Raw genomic sequence first — 22,084 nt, 5'->3', positions numbered from 1 at the left:
TTCAGAAGTACCTTTGTGTTCTCATTCTTCACAAAAAGTAATGAAGCAAGTTTAAGAATTTTTGAAAAGTCTGTACTCTGAACTTATTTCTATTTGTAACCATGCAAAGTACGAAAAGAGAGACTTAGTTCTCAGAACTTGAAATGTTTCAACTCTGAATTTAACGTTAACTTTTGCTTCTCGTTCAAAGCTAAGCACTGTAATGTGATGTGTACAGGTGAGGAGGCCAGCAGAGGGCAGGGGAGACACCACTTCAAGATAGCTAGGAAGTGAACATTTGGAATTCAGTTTTAATTGCTTTTAATTAAGAGATTATAAGGATTTCAAGGATGCAAGTAGAATTTGACTGAAATAATCTTCAAAATCCATCACTAGACAAGTGTATCTACTTTTCCCCTATGGTATTCCCATCCTTTCTGAGGAAGGGGGCAAGGCAAGAACGTTTAGGGTTTTTTAACTAGAAATTTGAGTTAATTTCTGAGTTTTTTTCTACGCTTTGTCATCCTTAGAAGGAAATTTTTGCTGACCTGTAGTAAGCCTTTCTCGAAGATGCAGTAAACTGAAGTAGAGAAGATGCATCCTGTGATCACACAAATGGGGATTTACTTTTGTTAAAGAATGCTTTCTCGTATCGTTAACTTTGTACACTAGGACATGGTGGCCAAAGCTTAATTCCAGCACAATACACCCAAAGCAGCTTCATTTCTGCACTCCTGACTCACTACTTCTCACAGCTTTGTTGCTGAGCATCCTTATAATCTTCACTTTACACCAGGTAAGCTACCTTCCACATTTCTTTGCTGAAATACATGAAAGTAGTCCCACTTTCAACCTTCTCAGGAATAGAGCATCCCTCCAAAGTTCACTTTCTTTACTGCCAAGATAGAGTCCTACTGTTAAAACACAAAAGCATGGATTCTACGAAGCCAAGATGGGGATTAACAGTACACCAAGTATACTCAGCAAAAAGTTCTCATAAACCTGTTGCATCTGTCAAGCACTTTGAGAACAAAGCTTAGTTGTTCTAAATACTGTCCAGTAAGTTCTATATAGAGCATAGCCAGTAATCTTACTGTATGTGCTTATTTAATAGCATTGGAAACATTACCTCTGATCCCGTAGCTTCTGATATGGTGGTGTATGAGCTCTCAGGAGCCCAGGAGATGCATTCTACCACATGCTCATGTTCTCGGAGCTCAGCTTTGCATTCCTTTGTCGCTACCACCCAAACACGGACTGTCTGGTCATTAGAACAACTGGCAATTAAGGTGCCATCCTGGTTAGGCCGCACCATGCGCACCCATTCTCTGTGACCCGTGAAAGTCTTCACACAGTAACTATTCAAAAATAGAGAAATACAGCACGATTCAATTAACATGGTAATAAAACTGCTACACATATCTTTGAAATCTAAGGATGCTTGACCTACTAGAAGTTAAGATACAATATTTTAGCATGTACATATCCACCCTGGATAGTGATGTACGAGGCATAAAACAGTTCATAGAAAGGAAGCTGTCATGAGAAAGAAGTGACAGCTAAGAACTGTCAAATCTTTGTTAAGGTAGAAAGCAGGAAACTTGGAAAGGGGGAAATAAATCAAGTTGACACAACAGCTTGCATCAAATGAAGAACAAGTAGAGATTTAGAGGTCATTCAGATGGCCTTCATCTACTACTTTCAGCAAATGGATGGATTAAAGAGACAACTGATGAATGGAACAAGCAAGAAGGAAAAAGGAAACAAACAAACAAAAAAAAATCAATCATCAGGAGACACCTTGATCTGTGTCAAGAAAGGTAATGGATTACTCCTCTGTCCTCTCATGCTCCCTTTAAACTTGTGGTTAGCCACTGAATTTATATTGCTACCCGAGTTATGGTGTTCTACCCTCATAGCTCCCAGAAAGATAAAGCCAGCTAATTTTAATTAGTCAGTACTAAAACCTAACCCCCTGTGCTTAATGATTTAAAGCAGAATCCTTAAGTGAATTACTCTGAATGGCAGAGCAGCACACCTCAATTCAAATATTTGCTGACATTCAAGATTTATGTGGCCCATCTCCTATAAATAGTGGCTTATGCTTGTTTTGTTTAGGGGCTGATGTTTAGCCAGAGGCGCACTTACCCTGTTTGGACTTCCCACATTTTGATAGTTTTATCTCTTGAGGCAGAAACTATATGATCTCCATTGGGCATGATGGCTACTGAAGAAACATTGTGATCGTGACCTAAAAACAAAATAAAACCTTTAAGTGGTACTGTAAGTTTTCAGAGTACACAGGACTTGCTGTTCATTTATCCTGGGCACATAGCTACAGCAGCAGTGCATGTTTTATGGAATAATCTTTACATGTAAAACTTCAGGGTTTATGAAATAATCATTTATATTTTTAGAAGCCACAGAGTCCAGACATTGAGCATCCTTAAGATTGTTTCAAAAATTTCTTTAGAATGTTTAAAATCAGACATAACTGCAAGCAACACTTCTACAGAGTTACAAAAGCTGGTAGTTTGGAAGAGAGAGCTGCTACAGTGTCTGCCTTTAAAATTATCAGTTAGGTCTGACTACAGTATGCTGATGCACAATGCAGATATTTAAAAGGAAAACAGGTCTTCAGCAAAAGGCATGCCAAACCTCATTGCAGAAGCCTAATGCTAGAAGACTGAATGTTTCCAGACATCTGGTATTACGTTTTAATAAAACACTGTACTGCACTGATTCAAGAATCAGGTAAGAATCAACTGTACATACATGACAGTAACTTTATTACTGTTGAGATCCGAGAGGAAGATTATTAATGTCAAGTCAGCAAAACACATACAGATCATTTCCTTAACGCAAACTCCTTATGACCTCATGTATGTGGTTTCAACTCTTGACTTTACTCATCCCACAAGCAACGGGTCACAACATATAAAGGGAGGTAACACACTCTGTAAAGACTAGTCATTTTCAGTATTACGAAAAAGTAGAACTTACACTTTCCAAAGTGGCAAGTGTTAGAATTAATTGTTTTGAGATTTTAGTATTACCCAGAACAAGCTGCTGGGTAGGGGCTTTTTGGCAAGTCCAGTCTGTAAGCCTGACTGTAACAATCTGTATATAATTCATGCACTTGTCTATGTTTAAGCTCTGCAATTGTCCCTACCTAAATTGCTGGGATTAGAAATGAATCTTCTGAGATCAGTAGTTTAGAGCATATGTAATTTCTCAACAGATTAGAGGCATTAAACAGCTTCCTTTTTTTCATCTGGAGTTCCAATGTTCTTTTTTGGAAAAAGGTATAACCAGTAAGCTCACTAGTAAGTTGCTTTTCTCCTTGTATTGGCAGCTACACTGCATCTTGCAAGCCATGTACCTACAATGTACAACTTCACAATTTTCATTTCCACTTTTTCCACTAAGAACTTGGAGCCCCTGATGAACTCCAACTAAAAAGCAATCAAGTATCTGAAGCGTCAGACAATATGCTAGTACTTTACAACTCACTGAAAAGATAATTTCTTTCCTTTTACCTGAAACTGAGGTAAAGGTATATAACTAGCAACACACATGAAGCCAGTTAACCCACACTCATGTTAAAACATACAGTTCACTAAAAAAAATACAAATATTGCATGTGTATTCACATAGAAATCTTTAAAGGCAAAAAAACCCAACCCAACCCTGTAGCTCTATTTTCTTGCTGTCAGCCAGCTGCAATGTCTGTTCCTCCTATACAATAGTGTTCTGTGGTGTTTAAAGAACTGCATGCACAAAAGTCAACAGCTTTATTTTCTTTGGTATATATGTGTCTCTGTGCGCATTTATTTTCGCAAGTTTCAAATATTCTCTATTCCCACTCACCACTTCTACAAGAAGATACTAAAAGCAAGACAAGCAGCAGTATAAAAATGCTTTTAGATCAAGACTATATAATAGTTTCTGTCAATATCCAAATCTTATAGCTTTGGTTGTGTCTCTTGCCCATTTTTTTCTATGGCTTTTGAGCCTAATGCAAAAGGCATGTTCATTTGAAATCAAACATGAAGCAGAACACTGCACAGTATATACAGACCACCTTTTGCAATAATGGCTTCCCTCCTGAAGCAGTACATCAGGGAACTAGAGGGGTGAAGAATGTAATTTTTTACTGATTTGAAGGCACAGTTTTATTGTGTAGCAAGCATTTAATTTTTAGCACTAAACCCTTCTAACTGCCATTTCAATATCATTATGGGATGCTTCCCACAGCATCATGCATAGCAGATTTGAGATGGTATTTCAGTCCATAGACACTAAACATGTACCTTATTTACAGAGCACTCAAAGCATCAAAATATCCCCCCTCCCTCTTTCTTTTGAACAATACTCTGGTATATAACCCCTTTCTGCATCAGCAGTTTTCCTGGATAAAAAAAAAATAATCTCTTCACTTTACAGACTGCTAAATCAATTCCCTTTATACCTTACCATGCATAGTTCTGATGCACTCAAAGCCCTGGAAATCCCATAGCTTAATGGTCATATCAGCAGAACAGGAGGCCAATAGTTTGCCAGTGTGGTCAAAGGAAATATCTTGCACAGAGTCTGTATGCCCCTTAAGGGTTCGTTCAAAGTCTCCTGTCTCATAATCCCATACCTGACAAGTGAACAGAAAATCTGTTAACAGCAACCTATTACTCTTTGTATTCTCCAGCCTTACATTTACACTCTGCAGGCCAGTCTGGCACCTTATTCAATAATTGAGCAAGAAACAGCCAGCCCTAAAAAGCCTAACAGCATAGAAGAGTAAGCATTATTTTTTTATGATTTTGTTACTTACAAATTAACTGAATTCATGCATCTTGAAAGCTGTTTTTGGGCTTACTTAAAACATTATAAACACAGTAGGAAAATAAGTTTCATTGTATCTAAAATTGTCTTAATACCCAATACACTTAAAAATAAAGAAGATCAATTTAGAAAACACTGGACAGAACAAATCCACTTTTGTACAGACTGTTTTTCTCCATCCCCTTCTATGCTGGTTCCCTAACTTCAGCAGTACAGCCCATTTTCAGTTGCTGCGGAAAGTACCGTGTTTAACAATCCCCCCCACCCTCCCTTTCCCAAGCTTTACTGTGGCTTCAGAATGTACTTGCTGTTGCAGAACCAAATAGCAAATATTCTGCATACTGAACAGCAATATTCAGAATGCACGGGTTTAGGGATGATAATCCAAACCACTCTGAAGAGTTTGATAGGCACACATTAGTAGATTATGGAATTTGTCAGAGATTAAATAAATATTTGCAGTTAACAAGTGCAATGTAGCATGAAGTCCCCAATCTCACCTCCTAATTAAGTCATCGTCTATCGTCTAACTGCAAACAAAACAAGCTCCTACAGATTGTATTCTGTTGCAAGTACAAAGACATTTCATTTTAAATATCCTAAGCAAACAAACAAAACAAGCCAAAAATCCACCACCAAAAAACTAACAACAAAAAGAATCCACCATCCCAACAGACTGCAATCATTGAGAATGCAACAGTCAGAAATTAAGCTACACAGCTTGACTTCAAGAATAAGGAAATTTATCCAGTATACCCATAAGAGGGAGCAAAACCAAAGCTAATTACACTCCCCTATAACAGCTAACATGCACAGAGCTGTCACTGTTTCAGCTGGCCCCGTCTGCTTGAAGGAAAAAAAAACCCACAAAAAAAACCAACCAGTGATCTATGTTCAAGTCTGTCACAGAAAAAAGAACAGATTAAAGCTTTTAATGAACTAGATCTGGCTGACACTTTTTAATCTTTTCCGAGAGGCAGCCACCATTAGAACAACTTGCATTTTTAAGCACACTGCTTAATACACTACACAATGTTTTTCAGAACAACACTTTTCCAAATAGCTTTCAAACCAGCGTAGAAAAGAACAATGAAGTATCCTTTATCAGGATAATTCCCTTAAATTATGACAATCAAACAACCACAAAATGCACAATTATGTCATTATTGGATGCTAAAGTAAGAAACTACTTGCCTACTGTAAGAAGTCTCTTCATGCCACTGTACATTGCAACAAAGGCCTATGAACACAATTTAAAGCTACTGAAAGTCACAGGGACTTGATGGGACATGCATGTCCTGCTTAGAATAAATGGGAAGAACTATTCTTCAGTTAAGAATACAGCTGCATAACCACTTTAACTCAGCTTTAAAAATAATCACTTCAGATGACTTGAGGCAACTGCCTTCATCATCATCACATCACTACTCTACGCCATTCCTCCTCTACTGAGCAGTCAAAATGCATTCTTCCCCCACCAATCCTTTATCTTTGTCCAGTCTCTAAATCCACATTGCCTTAATTATGTTTTCCTCAAGCCAAAGGACAGTAAAATACTCTTAAAGATATTAACTGGACCAGCATAAAACTTAAACTTGTAGATTACATAGCACATCATACTTGAAAGAACTGTCCCTAAGGAAGCTAAAGCAGAATCTCAACAAACAATTTTCCATCAGTATAACACACGTCCAGCTTGAAGAACTGATGTTAAATATTACACATCCTCTGACTGGCTTAGTTTAATTTTCTCTAGCAAACACATACCTTTATTGTGGCATCCTCTGAAGCAGAGACCATAACACTGAAAACTGGATGGAAAATTACTCGAGTGACAGGACTCCTATGTCCACTCAATGCATACTTCTCTGGAGGACGAGGAATCCACTCTTTAGGGTCTCGTTTCTGACCAAGAGGTCCACCTGATGTAAATTCTTCCTTAGCTTCATTCAGCTTCGATTCTAATTCCATTACCTAAGTTTGTGAATTTAAAGAGAGCATTCATTTCTAGTTTATACAAGATCTAATTCACCTTCACTCAATAATTCAAATACTAACTGGCTCCCAAACTCGCAGTAAGGCAAAGATTGCACGCATCCAAACTGATTACCAACATTCAATAGTGCTGGTGTTCCTAAAAGTCAAATCTAAACTAATCATTTATCCTTTAATAATTAAATCATTAATCATTTATTCTCCTACAACTCCCCAAATATTCTGACAGCAAAAAAGTTCTATAAAATCACGTTCATTCAAATGCTGTACAAATACGTGAGAAGTACTATTTTGAAGGCAGTTGTGTTACCAAAAAGGAATGCTACTACTACAATAATTTTTTGTGTCCCTGAGATGGCATGCATATTAACCAAGAGCAGGGAAACTGAAAGTGTAATAAATCCCTAGATATATTAACCTTCACAATAGATAGGTCTTTATTGTTTACACACTGTGGAGGTTTTCTTGGGGTTTTTTGTTTTGGGGGTTTTTTTGCTTTTAATACACTCTAGATCCATTGAAGCATTACTAAAAAGAGTTTTGTACCGTCTACTTGCAGCAGAATCACTTGCTCTAATGCAGTGGAGTTAATGGTTTCTTCCCTTTAACTTAATGGCCAAAGACAACTGTCAGCCCAGGTTTCTACCTTCTTTCTAAACCAGTCAAGCCTTCTGGACACAGCTGTTCAGTCCCTCCACTCTCAAACTGCCTTAAGGCACCTCTTTCCTTTCCAGCTTCAGAGACTGCACACGTGCAATCCATACACCAAAATCAAGAAATTTTTGTGAAGAGAGGATGACTCTTCTAGCAGAGGCAGACAAAACATTTTCTACAATGTGGATTCAGCTCATTCACTACTCAAGTCCTCAAAATTCATCTTTGAGGCATCATTTTCTAAACCCTGCATTTGTCTGACAAGGAAAATACGTAACATTCTGTTCAGTGATGAATGTTTGCTTTCAGTCATAGCTTTCTATACAAGTAAATCCATCAAATCTCTACTGACCTTCTTTTGTAATCTTATAACAGATGTCCATTTTTTTTCCAGAAGTCCAGCATATTTCTTATCTAACTCTTCATTCTAAGAAGAAGCATTTAAATAAATTAATAAATTCTACTTCTAAAGCCTGTAGAAATGTTTCTTCAAAGGCAACATAAACCGCTCATTTTAATAAAAATCTCCTGACCACAGAAAGAGGAATTAAAGACTAAAATGTTTTACTAGTTAAACAGAACAACCATGCTTCAAATTTTAATAGCTACAATTTACATACACAGAAAAGAAGAACATATTTTAAAATATGATTTTTAATTAAAAATACTGCAGCACTACAGATTACTATTGCTAGATTCTGCAAATAAAATCCAAAAACTAGGACTACACTGTTAGCAACGCTGTTTTCCATCTTCATTATTTAAAAGGCTTTTTAAGTGCTCTGCATATCCAAGAATGTTGTGTCATATTTTGCTACAAGATTCCCCCCATCCCTCTGCTCAACCAGCTCTTACAAAAAACAACAGCAGACAGCACTCACTGACTGTAAGGACCAAGATGTATAGAACTGGTAACCAGTTTCTGTAAGATAGCCTCCTTTTTCAAATCCATCAACTAAAGCATTAAGAACTAACGAACTGCTATCCTCAGAGTTAAGTGTGCTAGCACTATTACTCATTAACAGCACAGTGCACTTTTTCTCTCACAGAAGCACATGCTGTTTGACAATGGCAGCCAGCTGTCAAGAGTAGGATTACATATGCTCCATCTCACTTGAAGACCAGTTAGCCCAAACTAACTGCTTTTTTTATTTTTTTAAACTTGGTTGTAGTTAACCTCAAATTACCACCGCAATATTGCATTACCTTCAGTGTTACCACAATGTGCTACCTTCCCAAAGCCAAACTTTAAGTCAACTCTCCCTGCATCTTTACTTCATAACTGAAGCAGAAAGTAGACTATACACCTGCCCTACTGAACACCGCCTCAGATACTGGAGAAATCAACACTGATTTTGCAACTCTAATGAAACTTTAATGAAGAATAATTTTTTTCCACTAAGTATTTTTCTCCTTTGGGCTCTAAGGAATAGTTGAGGCACAACGATGAACAACTGATGTTACTGTAAAAGCCAGAGGATTAGTATGGGGTTTTTTTCCCCTCCCACCTATTAACACAAGAAAGGGGAAGAAAAACAACACAGAAAAACAACCAACATCAGAGGCACAGAAGAGCAATTAAATGCTGCACATTTTCTTTCCGTGTACAAAATGACAGTCTCATACTAGAATAATTCTAAATTACATGGAGAACAACTAAGGCATGGGGGAAATAACAATGCCATAGCTTACTCCATAAAAGCTCTGAGGACTGGCTACCTCAGTCAGAGACCAGGTGTTAACCTACTGCTTCAGGGGCATTTATACAAGCTGAAGTTATCTGCAGGAATAATCAATACAACAAATGAAATTCCTCTTTGGAGAGCTACACCTGAATCCTTCCAACTTACTGAATTAAATGACCAAAAAAAGTTAAATGCAGAAATTTAGTACAGCGCCATCCAATTCAGATTTTCTTGCTAGAAAGCAATGTGGAACTTCTAGCAACTGCATTTTCTATTTCCCTCAGGACCATCTAGCCTATTTAGATTGCCTTTTTAACCTTTGGGAAGAGAACTTAATTAGGCTGATAGATAAGTAAGATAAGGGAACGCTATTAGGATTTTCAATTATAAGTATGGTATTTCAATTTGTTATTTCTACCTATTTATTAGATACTGAAAGCAGATTGAAGAAATTAAGTCAAATTTCAGCCAAGCATTTTGGAAAAAGAACAATGCAAGATTCATAATAAAGGCAAGGATTTATCAAAAGTCAGCACACAGAAGTGGATTACTCAGTCCAGCTCTATCCAGAGAAACAAATTCAGATAAAGTGGACGCCTCCTATGCTAATAAATAGCAAGTTTAAAAATGATATGAAGAATCATCTGTTACAAAAGCAAATCAACTGAATTAAGTTGCAAGAAATGAGTGGTCTAAGTCACTAGCATCTGTAGAATCTAACAAAACAGAGTTGCTTACCAGAGCTGATCAACTTATATTAACTATTTAGGCTTGCCCTCTTATTATACGGTTAACCAACTGATACGCAACAGATCCAGGCAATGCCTTAACTACTGACCCAATTCCAATCACAAAATAGACTTCCACCATTCGATCTGTATGATAAATGAGAGGACAAAAGCAATCCTGTTTTGTCTTCCTGTTTCTTAAACATTACCATGTGAAATCAAGCTCCAAAGCTGCACAGTCTTAGACCATTTCAAATCAGGTTTGATTTGAAGTCTTCAGTTTTCTATTTTTGGACTGCAGAAAGTTTATGCTTTGTGATAATAAGCACAGTTAAGGAAATGAGTTACAGGGAGGGGAAAAGGGGATGGACGCAACAGCAGGAAACAGAAATTAAATGTGTTAAAATTAAGCACAAAATAGTGCTTAATTTATTAAGCACAGAATGGTCCAGGTAACAAAGGACCTCTTGAGATTATTAAGTCCAAACTGCCTCCTCAAAGCAAGGTCAGCTGGAGCAGACTGCCCAGGACTGTGCCCAGGGGGGGTTTGAACATCTCTGAGGACAGAGGCTCCATAGCCTCTCTAGGCAACCTATTCGTGTTCAATCACTCCCACAGTAAAAAAAATTATATTGTTCACATTGAATTTCCTGTGTTTCAGTTTCTGCCCACTGGCTCCTGTCCTGTCACTAGCATCAATGAGAAGAGTCTAGCTCTTTAATCTTCACACTCCCATCAGATCACAGAATCATAGAATGGTCTGGGTTGGAAGGGACCTTAAAGATCATGTAGTTCCACCCCCCTGCCGTGGGCAGGGACACCTTCCACCAGATCAGGTTGCTCCAAGCGCCATCCAACCTGGCCTTGAACACGTCCAGGGATGGGTGTCCACAGCTGCTCTGGACAGCCTGTGCCAGTGTCTTACTACCCTCATGGTAAAGAATTTCTTCCTAAAAGCTAATCTAAATGTACCCTCTTTTAGGTTTTAGGTTAGTTTTTTTTTTAGATATTTATGAACAATGGTAAGATCTCCCTCAAGCCTTCTCTTCTCCAGGTTAAACAGTGCTGTGCTCTCAGCCTCTCCCCACAATGCTCTAATCCCATGTGGAGTGGCTGGAGTAAGCCCAGTGAAGGGCCATGTCTTTTTTTTTTTTTAATACCATGTTTTATCACCCTTCTTTATCCTTTCATGTTGAATTATGTAGGCCCTCTTAGGACTTGGATCATTAAAAGACCATTACAGGAAAAACTCTGCATTGTACAAATGAGTGGTAGCTAGACACAAAAAGAGATATTAAAAACCTGCTTAAGTCATTAGTTGAAGATGAAGGTAAGAGTTTTGCTGAGAAAATGCCAAGTCACCCAATGATTATTTCTTAATTTTATGACAAGGCAATAAACTGTATGAGTTTACAATCTCCAGTTCCAAAACTGCATGAGCTACCAGGCAGATAATGGATACACATGCTTAGAATGGATGCAAATGCCATAAAATTATCAACCCTTTACTTAAAATATCTGTGAAGAATCTTGTTTGAACTCACCACATCTAACTCAGCTTCCTTTTTAAAAACCGAATATGCCTCTTCATAGCCGTTAGAACGAAGGTAATCTGCTATTGCTCGATTTCTAAAAAAAAAAAACAAGGAACAGTATCTTCAGCCACAATTCTGAACAAGAGTAGAATTGGTTCAGACTTTAAAAAAATTTTATTCCAGCTAAACCTGAATAAAATGCTCAGTTCAGGAGAACAAGTCTTAGCTTTGTTTTTCAGATGACACAATAACTTCTAGTTAGATTACAGAAAGGGATACTGCCTCTGACCAAAATGTACAGTGATTCAAATTTTACATTATTTTTCAAATTATTCCACGCTTTGACATAAGACAATTACCAAACTAACCTGTCTTGAACCTCTCCCAAGACAAGATGCATTAGTTTTGGACTTACTCATAAAATTTCATTATTCTCAGACTTCAACAAGCAGTTAGCACCTTCTGTTTTAAGAGAACAGAACTAAGAAACCCTGCATTTTCAAAATTTATTTGAAATGGACAAATATTTTCAAGTTACACAACCAAGAAAACCTGCTTAAAAGAAGTAAGCTCAATGTTCTAAAGCAACCTAAAGGTAAAATTACTCTCAGTTACTTTCTAAGCCTCCAGATTTTGTTTTCTTATTATCACTTTCTTGGGAAGGGATATGTGTGTGTATACTTAAACACGGCATGGGGGAGAAGACATAAACATACTACAGTATTAAAGTAAACTGATACACAGACACTTTTTTAAAACAAAAAGCAGAGTCACCTACACAAGGCAATCAAGAGAAAATGAATACCCTTTGATAGCTGAAGAAAGAAGTAATAATGATTTTTTGTTCTGAAAAGAATTTGCTTTCTGTATGAAAATTCATCCTATGGCTTGTATCACATTCTTCTTTCCTATCTTTTACATGTATTCAATCTCTCCTCAGACATTCAACTCTAAATATAACTCTGCATTCAAGCAAAATTTTCAAATTTCTCCACATAAACAACATACACTAAAATGAAGTATTGCCTCACCAGACTACTAAAGTAAATCCTAAGTCTCCAGTCATTTCACATTTCCATTCATAACAGTTCATTACTTCCATCTCCTCATTAATGCATGCACTTTCTGAAGTTTTGCCGGAAAAAAACTTCAGAGAATTGCTTAAAAAAAAAAGGAATCATAATCTTGAATGTGTTTAAACCCTAGAGTGTCTCCAAATACAATGAGCAAAGAGTTGTAAAAATCAAAATTTGAAGGTAACTTCTACTCTAAGAAGTACAACAATGGTATTTAAGCACACAAAACAGAAAAGTAAAATGCATACTATACTTAATACAAAGGGGGTTGAATCATTACTGGAAAAGTGAAGAAGCTGCATTAAATAATACAGAGAGAGCTTACCATGGACAAGAGAGACACCAAATGCTAAATGATACTAGGTCCATACTCTTAAAAGGAATAAAAACCAAAACCCAAATCCAAACTTAGTATCTAAGTTTATGAAATGGGGTATCATGCAACACATTGCCATCCTGATGGCTACCCACCACTTGCTCTTTCATGATTTATGACAGAAGAGAAAGCAAACTAACGCATGGAACTTGACAGCCTACTCCTAAGTCTTAAAAACAGGAAAGAAACCCATATCTTAAATTGATTTAAGATGGATTTTTTTGTGGGGTGGGGTTTTTTATTATTTTAGCTGATTGGGTTTTGGTTGCTTTTCTTTTTTTCTTCTTTAAATATACCCTCCATTTTAAATACAATTTAAGGAATCAAAGAAAGATTGTAATCACAATGTAGCACATTCTGATCAGATCCTTATCTATACTCAGGAGTAAAATAGCAAAAAAGTGTCAAAATTTACACAAGGTAGACGCAGAATTTACAAATCAGTTTGGAGCCTATATTGCAATGTGCTTGCTGCTTACTGTAATCCTTTCGTAACTTTGTGACTGAAGTCAAAACAAAATAGATAAATTATAGTGAATTTAAGAATCCAATTTTTATGCCATTGATAACTTTGAAATGATATTTCACCATTTCACGATTCTATTACCAAATGCCAGAGGTTGTATCAAAAATAGGACTACAGAAATCTAAACCATAATGCATGGTACTTGATCAGCATGTGAGCAGAGCCACTCTGTAAAAACTATTTGAAAATAGAATTTAGTATTTAAGTTGAATGAAAATGTGACACAAGCTTAAAAATAATGATTTCTTACAGTTCGTCTCGTTGCCTTTGTGACAGCACCATTGTGGCTGCGATGTCAGGTTAACGTGATTCAGCACTGGCTGCCTCCTCAAGATCTATCTAAAGTCTTAGGAACCCTCGATCCACAATTCAGTCTGCCACAGAGTGGCTTAAATCAAAAGTATTCTTCCAGAAGTGAAATCCAATAGGAAATCCGGAGGCATTCAACACAGAAGATTCAATCCATCTAGAAGGAAAAGAAAGAGACACCATTAACTTCCTTTAAATAAGCACTCCCTCCCTCCAGACTGACACGAAGATCTCTGTACTGAGACTGCAACACCACTCTGGACAGAACAAACTGACTAAAACTGTAAAGGGAAATTTATTTTGCTAGTCTGGATCATGCCCTTAAAGCACATCTACAGCCTGGACTGAGTAGCCTGGAGAGACTTACACACTTTCTTTATTCCCCTTCTCCGCACCATTACTCCTTCAAGAAACAGGGAGCTGAAGGAGACATCTTCAGTCACAGCCCAGTTCTAGCTTGCAGGCAACTCCATCGTGTCTTCCTGTTATGAAAAGAACTTGGGCCCTCCGTAAACAGCCTACCTTTTGCACTCACTGCTATCAAAGTTTCCCCCAAAAATCCTCTATTACCTATGCCAGATTTTTTTTTCTCTCTTCTGTAGATTTTGCTCTTCAAACTAAACCCAGCAAGGTTCATTCAGTTAATTTTCAACTTGAGATAAGCTAATGCTCTCCTGTATCTTTCAAGCTTTGGGGAAGAGTTTAAGCGGAGAACATGCCAGAAAGGGCCTATAGAAGATGCTGTGGCACACTTCAGGCCATAACCAATGGCACCAAGGCACACTCCGCTTGTCACTGTAGCTCATTCATGGCATTATATTAGGTAGTTCTCTCAGATTTACTCAAACAGCACCTTTAAAGACTATAATTCAGCATGTGAACTTCATGGGTAGACTATTACACAATTGTATTAGAACAAGTAACTTTTCTATTCTAGTAACATTATCTGAAAAGGTTCCAAAGAACCACTTTCTAAAAAAGACAACATGTGACTGAAAAGGCGGCAAGTATTGAATAGAGTTTACCTGCAGTTAATCTTTTATCTTGTTCACATTTGGGATACAGCAAATTTTCAATCAGATCTTCAATCTTAGCAGATGTAGCACAATTACCATGGTGCAGAGTTGCCACAAGCCCATTACTTCAGCTGTGTTCAGACAGTGACTATCACTAAACATCTGACAATGAAAGCTAATTCAGAATATAACTGAAATATGACATATTCAAGATAGCATTCAAGTCAGAATTGTGCCTTTCATAAATTACTTATTTCACACACACACTATGTAGTCTCTTCTTACTCAGTAACATGAACTTCAGTATTCTTAATGTACAATCTACTTCAACTGGACAGTTTTAATCTTCATCAAGGTGACATCACCAAAATCATTTTAGCAGCACCGCCTTTTGATTTCTGCACTTCAGGTACTCTTTCTGTATGCAACATGATTATGAAAAATGCTGAAGATAGCATTTCTTGCATACCTGATGAGTCTGTATATAACACATAATTTACTCAAGCCGTTTAGCAAGTTTGACCAACTGGCTTTTAGCAACAAGATAAACTGAACATGACAATACACAAAGACTTAGGAGATACCAATTGGGTCTGTAAACTTTCTACCAACTGCTTCAAGAAATGCATGTCCCCACTGCCTCGCCTCTACTGTCTCTCCACTAGACACACAGGTATGCAAGGTTCACTACAAAAGTTGGATAACTGTTTTGGTAAGGAGCCCATTTTAAGGAAAAGCCCTTCTTACAGAAAAAACTGAAGAAAATACTAAGCTTGTATCATTAATGTCTACTTACCCATCACAGGGGATCAGGAACTTGTTTCTAAACCTATCTAGGCTCTGCTGTCTGCTTCAAAATAAGCTTAAGTTGCAATTTCACTCTGCTGGTGGATTTTCCACGTCAAATGCTGTACACCATAATACTGCACTGCAAGCCGTTTAAGACAGGAGCACTCTAAACAGGCAGGACATTATTTCATTAGTCTGACCTCTTCCCTAATAGCTATTTTGGAAACAATTCAGTTGAAAACTGATAGCACAGGTTGCATCCTTTCAGAGAACAGAAACAAACATTTCACTTGTCCCATACCTCACTTCCTGACAGGTAAAGAGACAACTGGTTTACAACAGATGAATCTTGTTCACTCCACAGTAGGAGTATCACAAACAAATGAATGGATGTTTCATTAATAAAAAAAAATAATATCTATCGAAATAATCAGAAGAAGTGCCCTCTAGAGGGCAATGCTGCTATAAATTTAAGTATTCAAAAATAGAGGCTTATAATGGCTGAATCTTTGCACTTCAGTAGGAACATAGCAACACTTTCAGTAGCAATAACGTGGAAGAGAACAAAATAAGGTACTTTATACACAGAAACACTGTTTGAAGCACTGAATAGCAGAACACAAAGATACAGACTTCCAAAATCTGCTGGTAGTACTACCATGGTAAAAATCATAGTATTAAAACCAGAAGGTCGGACTATTACCAAGCAGTGAATGCCTTGTAAATCCAGCATTAGTGCAATAACTGCAGTAAAAATCATACTCCAATATTCTGTCAATTTTGTCAAAATTGTCACTGCGTCTAGGAGATGTAACTGTAGTACTTGCCTAAAAATAACAGCAACTGTGTTCATAAAGCAATCCTTGACATGTCATCTAGTTAGAAAGGCATTTTCCCCCACTCAAATGTAAAGTAACCCCAAACTTCTCCACCTGTGTCCCTAACTGGGACACCTGTGGAGCAACATGAAGCAACACCTGGCCTGCTCCATTGCTCTAACTCTGAATTGTTTTTCAGAAATAGATCTTAGTACTAGATAAACCCCTACAGGTATAGGGCAAAGCAGCTACTTCTGCTATTAGCAGACTACAGCTGGTCCACAATAAGTTACCAATGAACCAACCCACAGTATCTTGCTCCTCTGAAAAGTGTGTGTTCCAAGCATCCTTCTCAGTATTCCTGACTTTTTAAGTAGGAAAGCACCTGAATATAAGGTGAAGTATTTTTAGGGCAGACTCCTTCATATACACCCTTTAATAAAAGGCAAAACAAACCAAAGAAAATGAAAATAAACAAGGGGAAAAAAACCAAATCCACAAACAAACAAAAAAAAAAACACCCAAGCAAAAATGTCCTGAAACAAAAAGCCCAAAAGCACCCAACTTTAATTATACACCTGTGCCACTTTTAGAAACAACTGAGAATGGATATATATTGTCCATGTGCATTGCCTTTTCCTTGGGCTAGAGAAGGTTTTGTGACATACAAAACTCAGTGGAGCAAGATTAACCAGTCCTCCCTTCATTGCCTATCAAGGTTTATAGCCACCACTGCGTTACACACACACACACCACAAACAACCTCAGTAATGAGAGGAAGCGAGCGTTCAAAGAGAACCCTTGGGAAAAAAAACACACAAAGAAACAACACCTGTTCATTACATCTTGCCTGAAATCGGTCATTTTTAGTATCAGCAGCTTACTGTGAACAAGGTGGCATCAAGACAGAGCTAGATCTTTTTTGAAAGAAAAGACGTCTTTGTATCAAAATTTTAATTTGCTCTGTATTAAGTACAGGGGAAAAAAAAGACTGAACTTAAACAGAGCCATCCATGGAGTAACAGCTAGCTACTAATTCAATGTAGAACAGGATGTGCCTTTTACTAATAGCCCCACTTACACGGCAAAAAGTTTTAGTTTCTAACTTAAGACCTATTTGATTCCATATCAATAGCTTGCATATATAAAAGCACTGAGTGGCAAACCTTTGTATATGCACAATCTCTCAAAAGAAGTGGGCCACAAGTGTTTCCAGCAAGATCAGTTGTCTTTATAAGCATTTTAAAATTGGAACCTAGACCTGGCTACACACACAACACTGAAACAGGTACGACAAATCAAATGTTTGCCTCTTACTCCCTCTGGCAGCACAGTATCTGCTCAGTGTTCTACAACACACAGGTATCTGGTGGGAGAAGAAACATACAACATGACCCACTGCAGTTTAGGTAGGCTATTTCTTTATGAAACAACACAAACCATTCAAAAATGGTATGTAACATCCTCCTCAGCTCCATTAACAGCTGCATATCCTCAACAGACAATTTCATCTCATCTCAACTGCTAACCTTTCCACTTGGCTAAAGATAAGCTTTTATACTTCGGACTGGTAGAAATGTCTGAACAATAAGGATAAAAGATCTAATTCACTCCTTAAGTGCTGTAGTACTGAAGAGTAGCATACTAATCTTTTTTTTATTAAGAAAATTTAAAAAAGACAACCAAGATTTTTTTCCCTACACAAGCTTATCAGTTGTTCTGTATGTTTTATAAAGAACAACAAATTGGGCAGAAAAACTTGAAAAGCAGAAGAATCCTGCCTTGTAAAAGAAGGTGGGAACAGAGCACTGTACAGGCTCTTCTGACTTTTTCATTAGGAAAAAAAAAAGTGGAAGACCCTCTGACTCCTCATGTTTAAAAATCACCTCCCATCTTCCTCCACTGGGATTCCGAGATTCCTTAGCTTCACCACATACAGCCTTTTGCTGGAGCCAGCTGCACGCACCACAAGACCTGCCCACACTGTGCTGAAGACACATTTACTCCTATTGCAATTGCTTTGAGGCTCAGAGATTCTGCCTGACGTGCACTTAAAGATGGTCCCACCCTGACGGTGACTAAATACATACCTTTTGCAACTAGTTGCTGTTAAGGCACCCAGCTGAGTAACTTCACACCTGAAGTGGACATCACAGATCTGATACAGGAACCACCCTCTTCCTGAGGGCGATTCAGACATCGTAACAATTCAATGGACGGTTCTTCCTGACTTTAAACACTAGGTCCTTACACCGATGTGTATCAGTGTGGTTCAAGTGTTCCCTAGGTTACTGGAAAACTTTGCAAAACTTGAAACCTCACTAACCATTCATAAGACGCACAAATGGCAAAATGAAACAGGTTCAGCTATATTTGTTGGCTCTTTGAGACAGCTATATAGTAGGTATAAAAGCACAATAGCTAAACAGGCACAGCTGAAGCAATGAGGTAGGAGGGAAAAAAAATTCAGGCAAGAGATAGTTAGAATTCCCCTCAGTTCATGAGACGTCATGCCAATAAATGACAAGCCTTGCCTCATAGATATTTCTATGATGGTGTTCATAGCTGCCTCAGGAGACATTTAAATATTATTTTCCATAAGTATTCTCCAAATACTATTAAGATACAGATTATGGAATCAAATTAACCCTTCAGCATTTTAGTCTCAACCTGCTAAAAATACCTGTTCATTTACCTAAACTATCATCAAGCAAGTTTATGAATTAAATTACTGAAATAAAACTCCTGAAACTGCCCATTCCCTAAACATAAAAAAAATAATCAAATTTGGCCTGTAAATTCCTGCAGAGTTCATTATGGTTTTGCTTATCAGAGTACACTGGACACTTAACAGTACTAAAACTTGATTTGAATATGTCTGGCAAAGACAGCGTACCCTGAATTTGACACTTAAGCTTTTATCCATTTCAAGCTGATCATCTACTTTGCAAACCTGTAACGAGCCTAAACAGAAGTTTTTACACAGAGTTGAAGATCTAAGTTTTTAAAATCAAAACCATCCCACTTTCTTAATTTTAACTACTAAAATAGTGTTTCTGGACTTAATCCTTGACTTACTGATTACTGCTGTTAATTACTCCACAGATACCATAGCTCATCTACATATTTTAGAGCAGGGTGAAAGTTTTCTTATTTTTCCTGTTTCACTATTGCTAAGACTTTGTTTAGCAATTGTAATAACTCATTGCTACAACATTAATCGAAAGGTTTTATCTGTATGTTGCAGGGAACCTTCAACTCTTTCAAAGTAACACATATATTGTACTGTAACAAAATTGAAGCCGTAAATACAGAGGTCAAAGAAACCATTAGCTACTAGTTATTAACTCATGATAGAAATCACACCTTCAGTAAGACTGGTCCATGCAAGGTATTAGTTCAGTCAGGGATTCAGCATCCCAGAAAGAATGAGGGCTTTTGTCCTTTAAACGGCCTTATGGGAATCACACCATGGGAAGGAACTGCACTTGGTACTTTCCAGCTGCCAGCAGGCAACAACCAAGCTCATTAACTTCTCCACTTACGTTGCCATCAACAAGGTGTTTCACGTTAAGTTCTTACCAAGCCCTTCCAAATCCAAGGTTTTTCATAAGTGTATCCTGAGATACCAAACTCTGCCATCACAACCAACCTTATCTTCTGCAGTATTTTATCAGTGCAATCAGTTTGAGATTTCCATTGTCTTTCCTTTGCTCCCATCAAAAATACTGCTTAGGGATCAACACCATAAACAAATAACTGAAATAGCTCAACTGACTAACGATACCCACTTCTGCCCTTACAGTAAAAATCACTCCCAATTGAGTTATGATCCATGTAAACTGCAGTTAAGCAAGTTAACAATTACATATTTTATTAGAAACAACATATACACCAGTCAACAAAACACATAGATGGAAAATCTTTGTCAAACTCATCTTTAATTCTGGACGTCTGCTCGCTTTGCTAGACTCAGTCAAGCATGCCTCCATAGTATAAGCAAGACGCAATCTAACACGCATGCGTTAGGATCAGCACTCTCGGTGTGAGTGTGCTACACAGCAAAACCATCTGTATCAATGCCTTGTTGAGTGGCAGTGCTCTGCTACCATAGCAATAAGGTTTAAGAAAATCTACACAACATCAAGTAGGGACATACAGACAGCAGAAAGCTATTCCAAGTTCATCATGAAGTATTTCTTGCAGACATTTGTAGGTTCTAACCTGATTTTTGAAGTCACCTTAATAAAACTGCAAAGAGTAATGTAGAGAAAGACGCATTACATTATAAGGCCTTTAGAAGTTTCAGAATTTCAATTTCACAGACTCTTTGACAGCCTAAGTTACTGTGATTACTTAAGCCAGGGCTCCCGTCATCAAGAAAATCCTCATCAATACCACAAGGAAAGACAGTCTCACCCACCGGAACTCCAGGCTCAAAATCTTTATGATCCTGGTAAATCAAGTCCTCAAGCCTACAGAAACATTTGCTTACAGGCTACTAAAAAAAACCCAAACAACCAAAAAACCAAAAAAAAAACCCCACACAACCCCCACCCCTCCCAAAAAAAAACAACCCACACAACACACCACCAATCTGCTTCAACATATTCTTAAGCACTTTCCCATCTCCCGTAATTCCCACAAGCATATTCATCCCTCCTGTAGTTCACGTTTTCTGTCTTAACTTTTGAATTTCTATAAGCTAAACCCCTAAGTCACCCCTTCGTTCACAACATTTGTGGCAGCAGCAAACAGTTAAACACATCAGTACCACCCCAACTTCACCCTGCTGCTGCTGTCTAGCAACCTAACAACCACAGCTGACAAATCTGTTATTGCAGATCTTGGAATACAGATTCATAGCTCTTCCAGGAACTTAAAAAGAAATTAATTAAATTTCTGCTGTTTTAATGACCATCGCTGAAGCTCCATAAACAGTCTTCCCCACAAAAACAAGCTATGTACACTACACATGTAACTAGCTCCTTACATGCAAAATTAGCAGAGCTACATAGCATAAAACAAACTCTGAAAGGTTATCAAAGCTGTGCTTTAAAAACACTAAGTTTTCACCTTTTCTTTCAGAATTCTAATACCTTAATAAACTAACTCCATGACCATTTGTTTTTTAAGTATTATTATGAGAAAATCCATGTATTTAATCATATTCTACAAGACTGTTCCTTTGAAGGAGACAAAATCTGAGATCGCATTCTCAGATTATCAGGTTAGGCACACCTAATACTAAGTACTTGGGTGTTAAGAAGGCATATAAACCATTATGAACACAAGGAACACACAATTGTGTTCGCATTATGAAATCAACTACAGAGTTTGAGATCACTCACATCTAGCTTCAAATTTAGATCTTAATTTGCAATCATTTAAAATTCCAACAACCTGTGTAAAACTCAAAACAGCTGCCAACTTCCAAGCAGTTTCTCTAACAGATTCTACTTCTTAAAAGATGTTTTAACTGAAAGAAAACTCCTTATGTTTTCTGCTGAGTTCATTAATGTATCCAAATGTATCCTACTTTAGTTAGCTTCCTCTCTTAGGTAATTTTTCAACCCCAGTGAAAGGCAAGTCACTTATGAAGCAGTAGCAGAGACCAGAGCCACAAAAAAGACTAACTGAATTGACAGAATTAAATTCTACAGTTCTTTAAAGTTGAGACAATGCATTTATGCATTACTGGAGTAGAAACTCTTGTTGCATTGTCTCTTGCTACACAGCTGGCACATCTATGCTTACAA

At 37.5% G+C, this 22,084-nt stretch overlaps 1 protein-coding gene across 3 annotated transcripts in view; it reads right to left on the bottom strand.

Annotated features, from left to right (window-relative positions):
* PAFAH1B1 (platelet activating factor acetylhydrolase 1b regulatory subunit 1) overlaps positions 1–22,084 on the bottom strand; it is a 38,077-nt gene that overhangs the window by 6,360 nt on the left and 9,633 nt on the right. For 2 of the 3 annotated variants that reach the window (XM_055797718.1, XM_055797719.1), the window contains exons 2-8: positions 13,644–13,859; positions 11,425–11,509; positions 7,820–7,894; positions 6,586–6,792; positions 4,456–4,624; positions 2,128–2,230; positions 1,109–1,337 (exon numbers count right to left, since the gene is read on the bottom strand). In XM_055797718.1, the coding sequence (XP_055653693.1) occupies positions 1,109–1,337; positions 2,128–2,230; positions 4,456–4,624; positions 6,586–6,792; positions 7,820–7,894; positions 11,425–11,509; positions 13,644–13,675 (900 nt within the window). In that variant the 5' untranslated portion in view covers positions 13,676–13,859. Of the gene's footprint in view, positions 1–1,108; positions 1,338–2,127; positions 2,231–4,455; positions 4,625–6,585; positions 6,793–7,819; positions 7,895–11,424; positions 11,510–13,643; positions 13,860–14,727; positions 14,860–22,084 lie in introns of those variants that run through there. The other variant, XM_005233699.4, reaches the window with a different exon arrangement.

The sequence above is a fragment of the Falco peregrinus genome, chromosome 2 (genome assembly GCF_023634155.1).
Source record: "Falco peregrinus isolate bFalPer1 chromosome 2, bFalPer1.pri, whole genome shotgun sequence".
In the NCBI taxonomy this organism is placed as follows: domain Eukaryota; kingdom Metazoa; phylum Chordata; class Aves; order Falconiformes; family Falconidae; genus Falco; species Falco peregrinus.
Note: the sequence above shows the minus strand (reverse complement) of the source record. Positions and strands in the feature narration are given on the sequence as shown.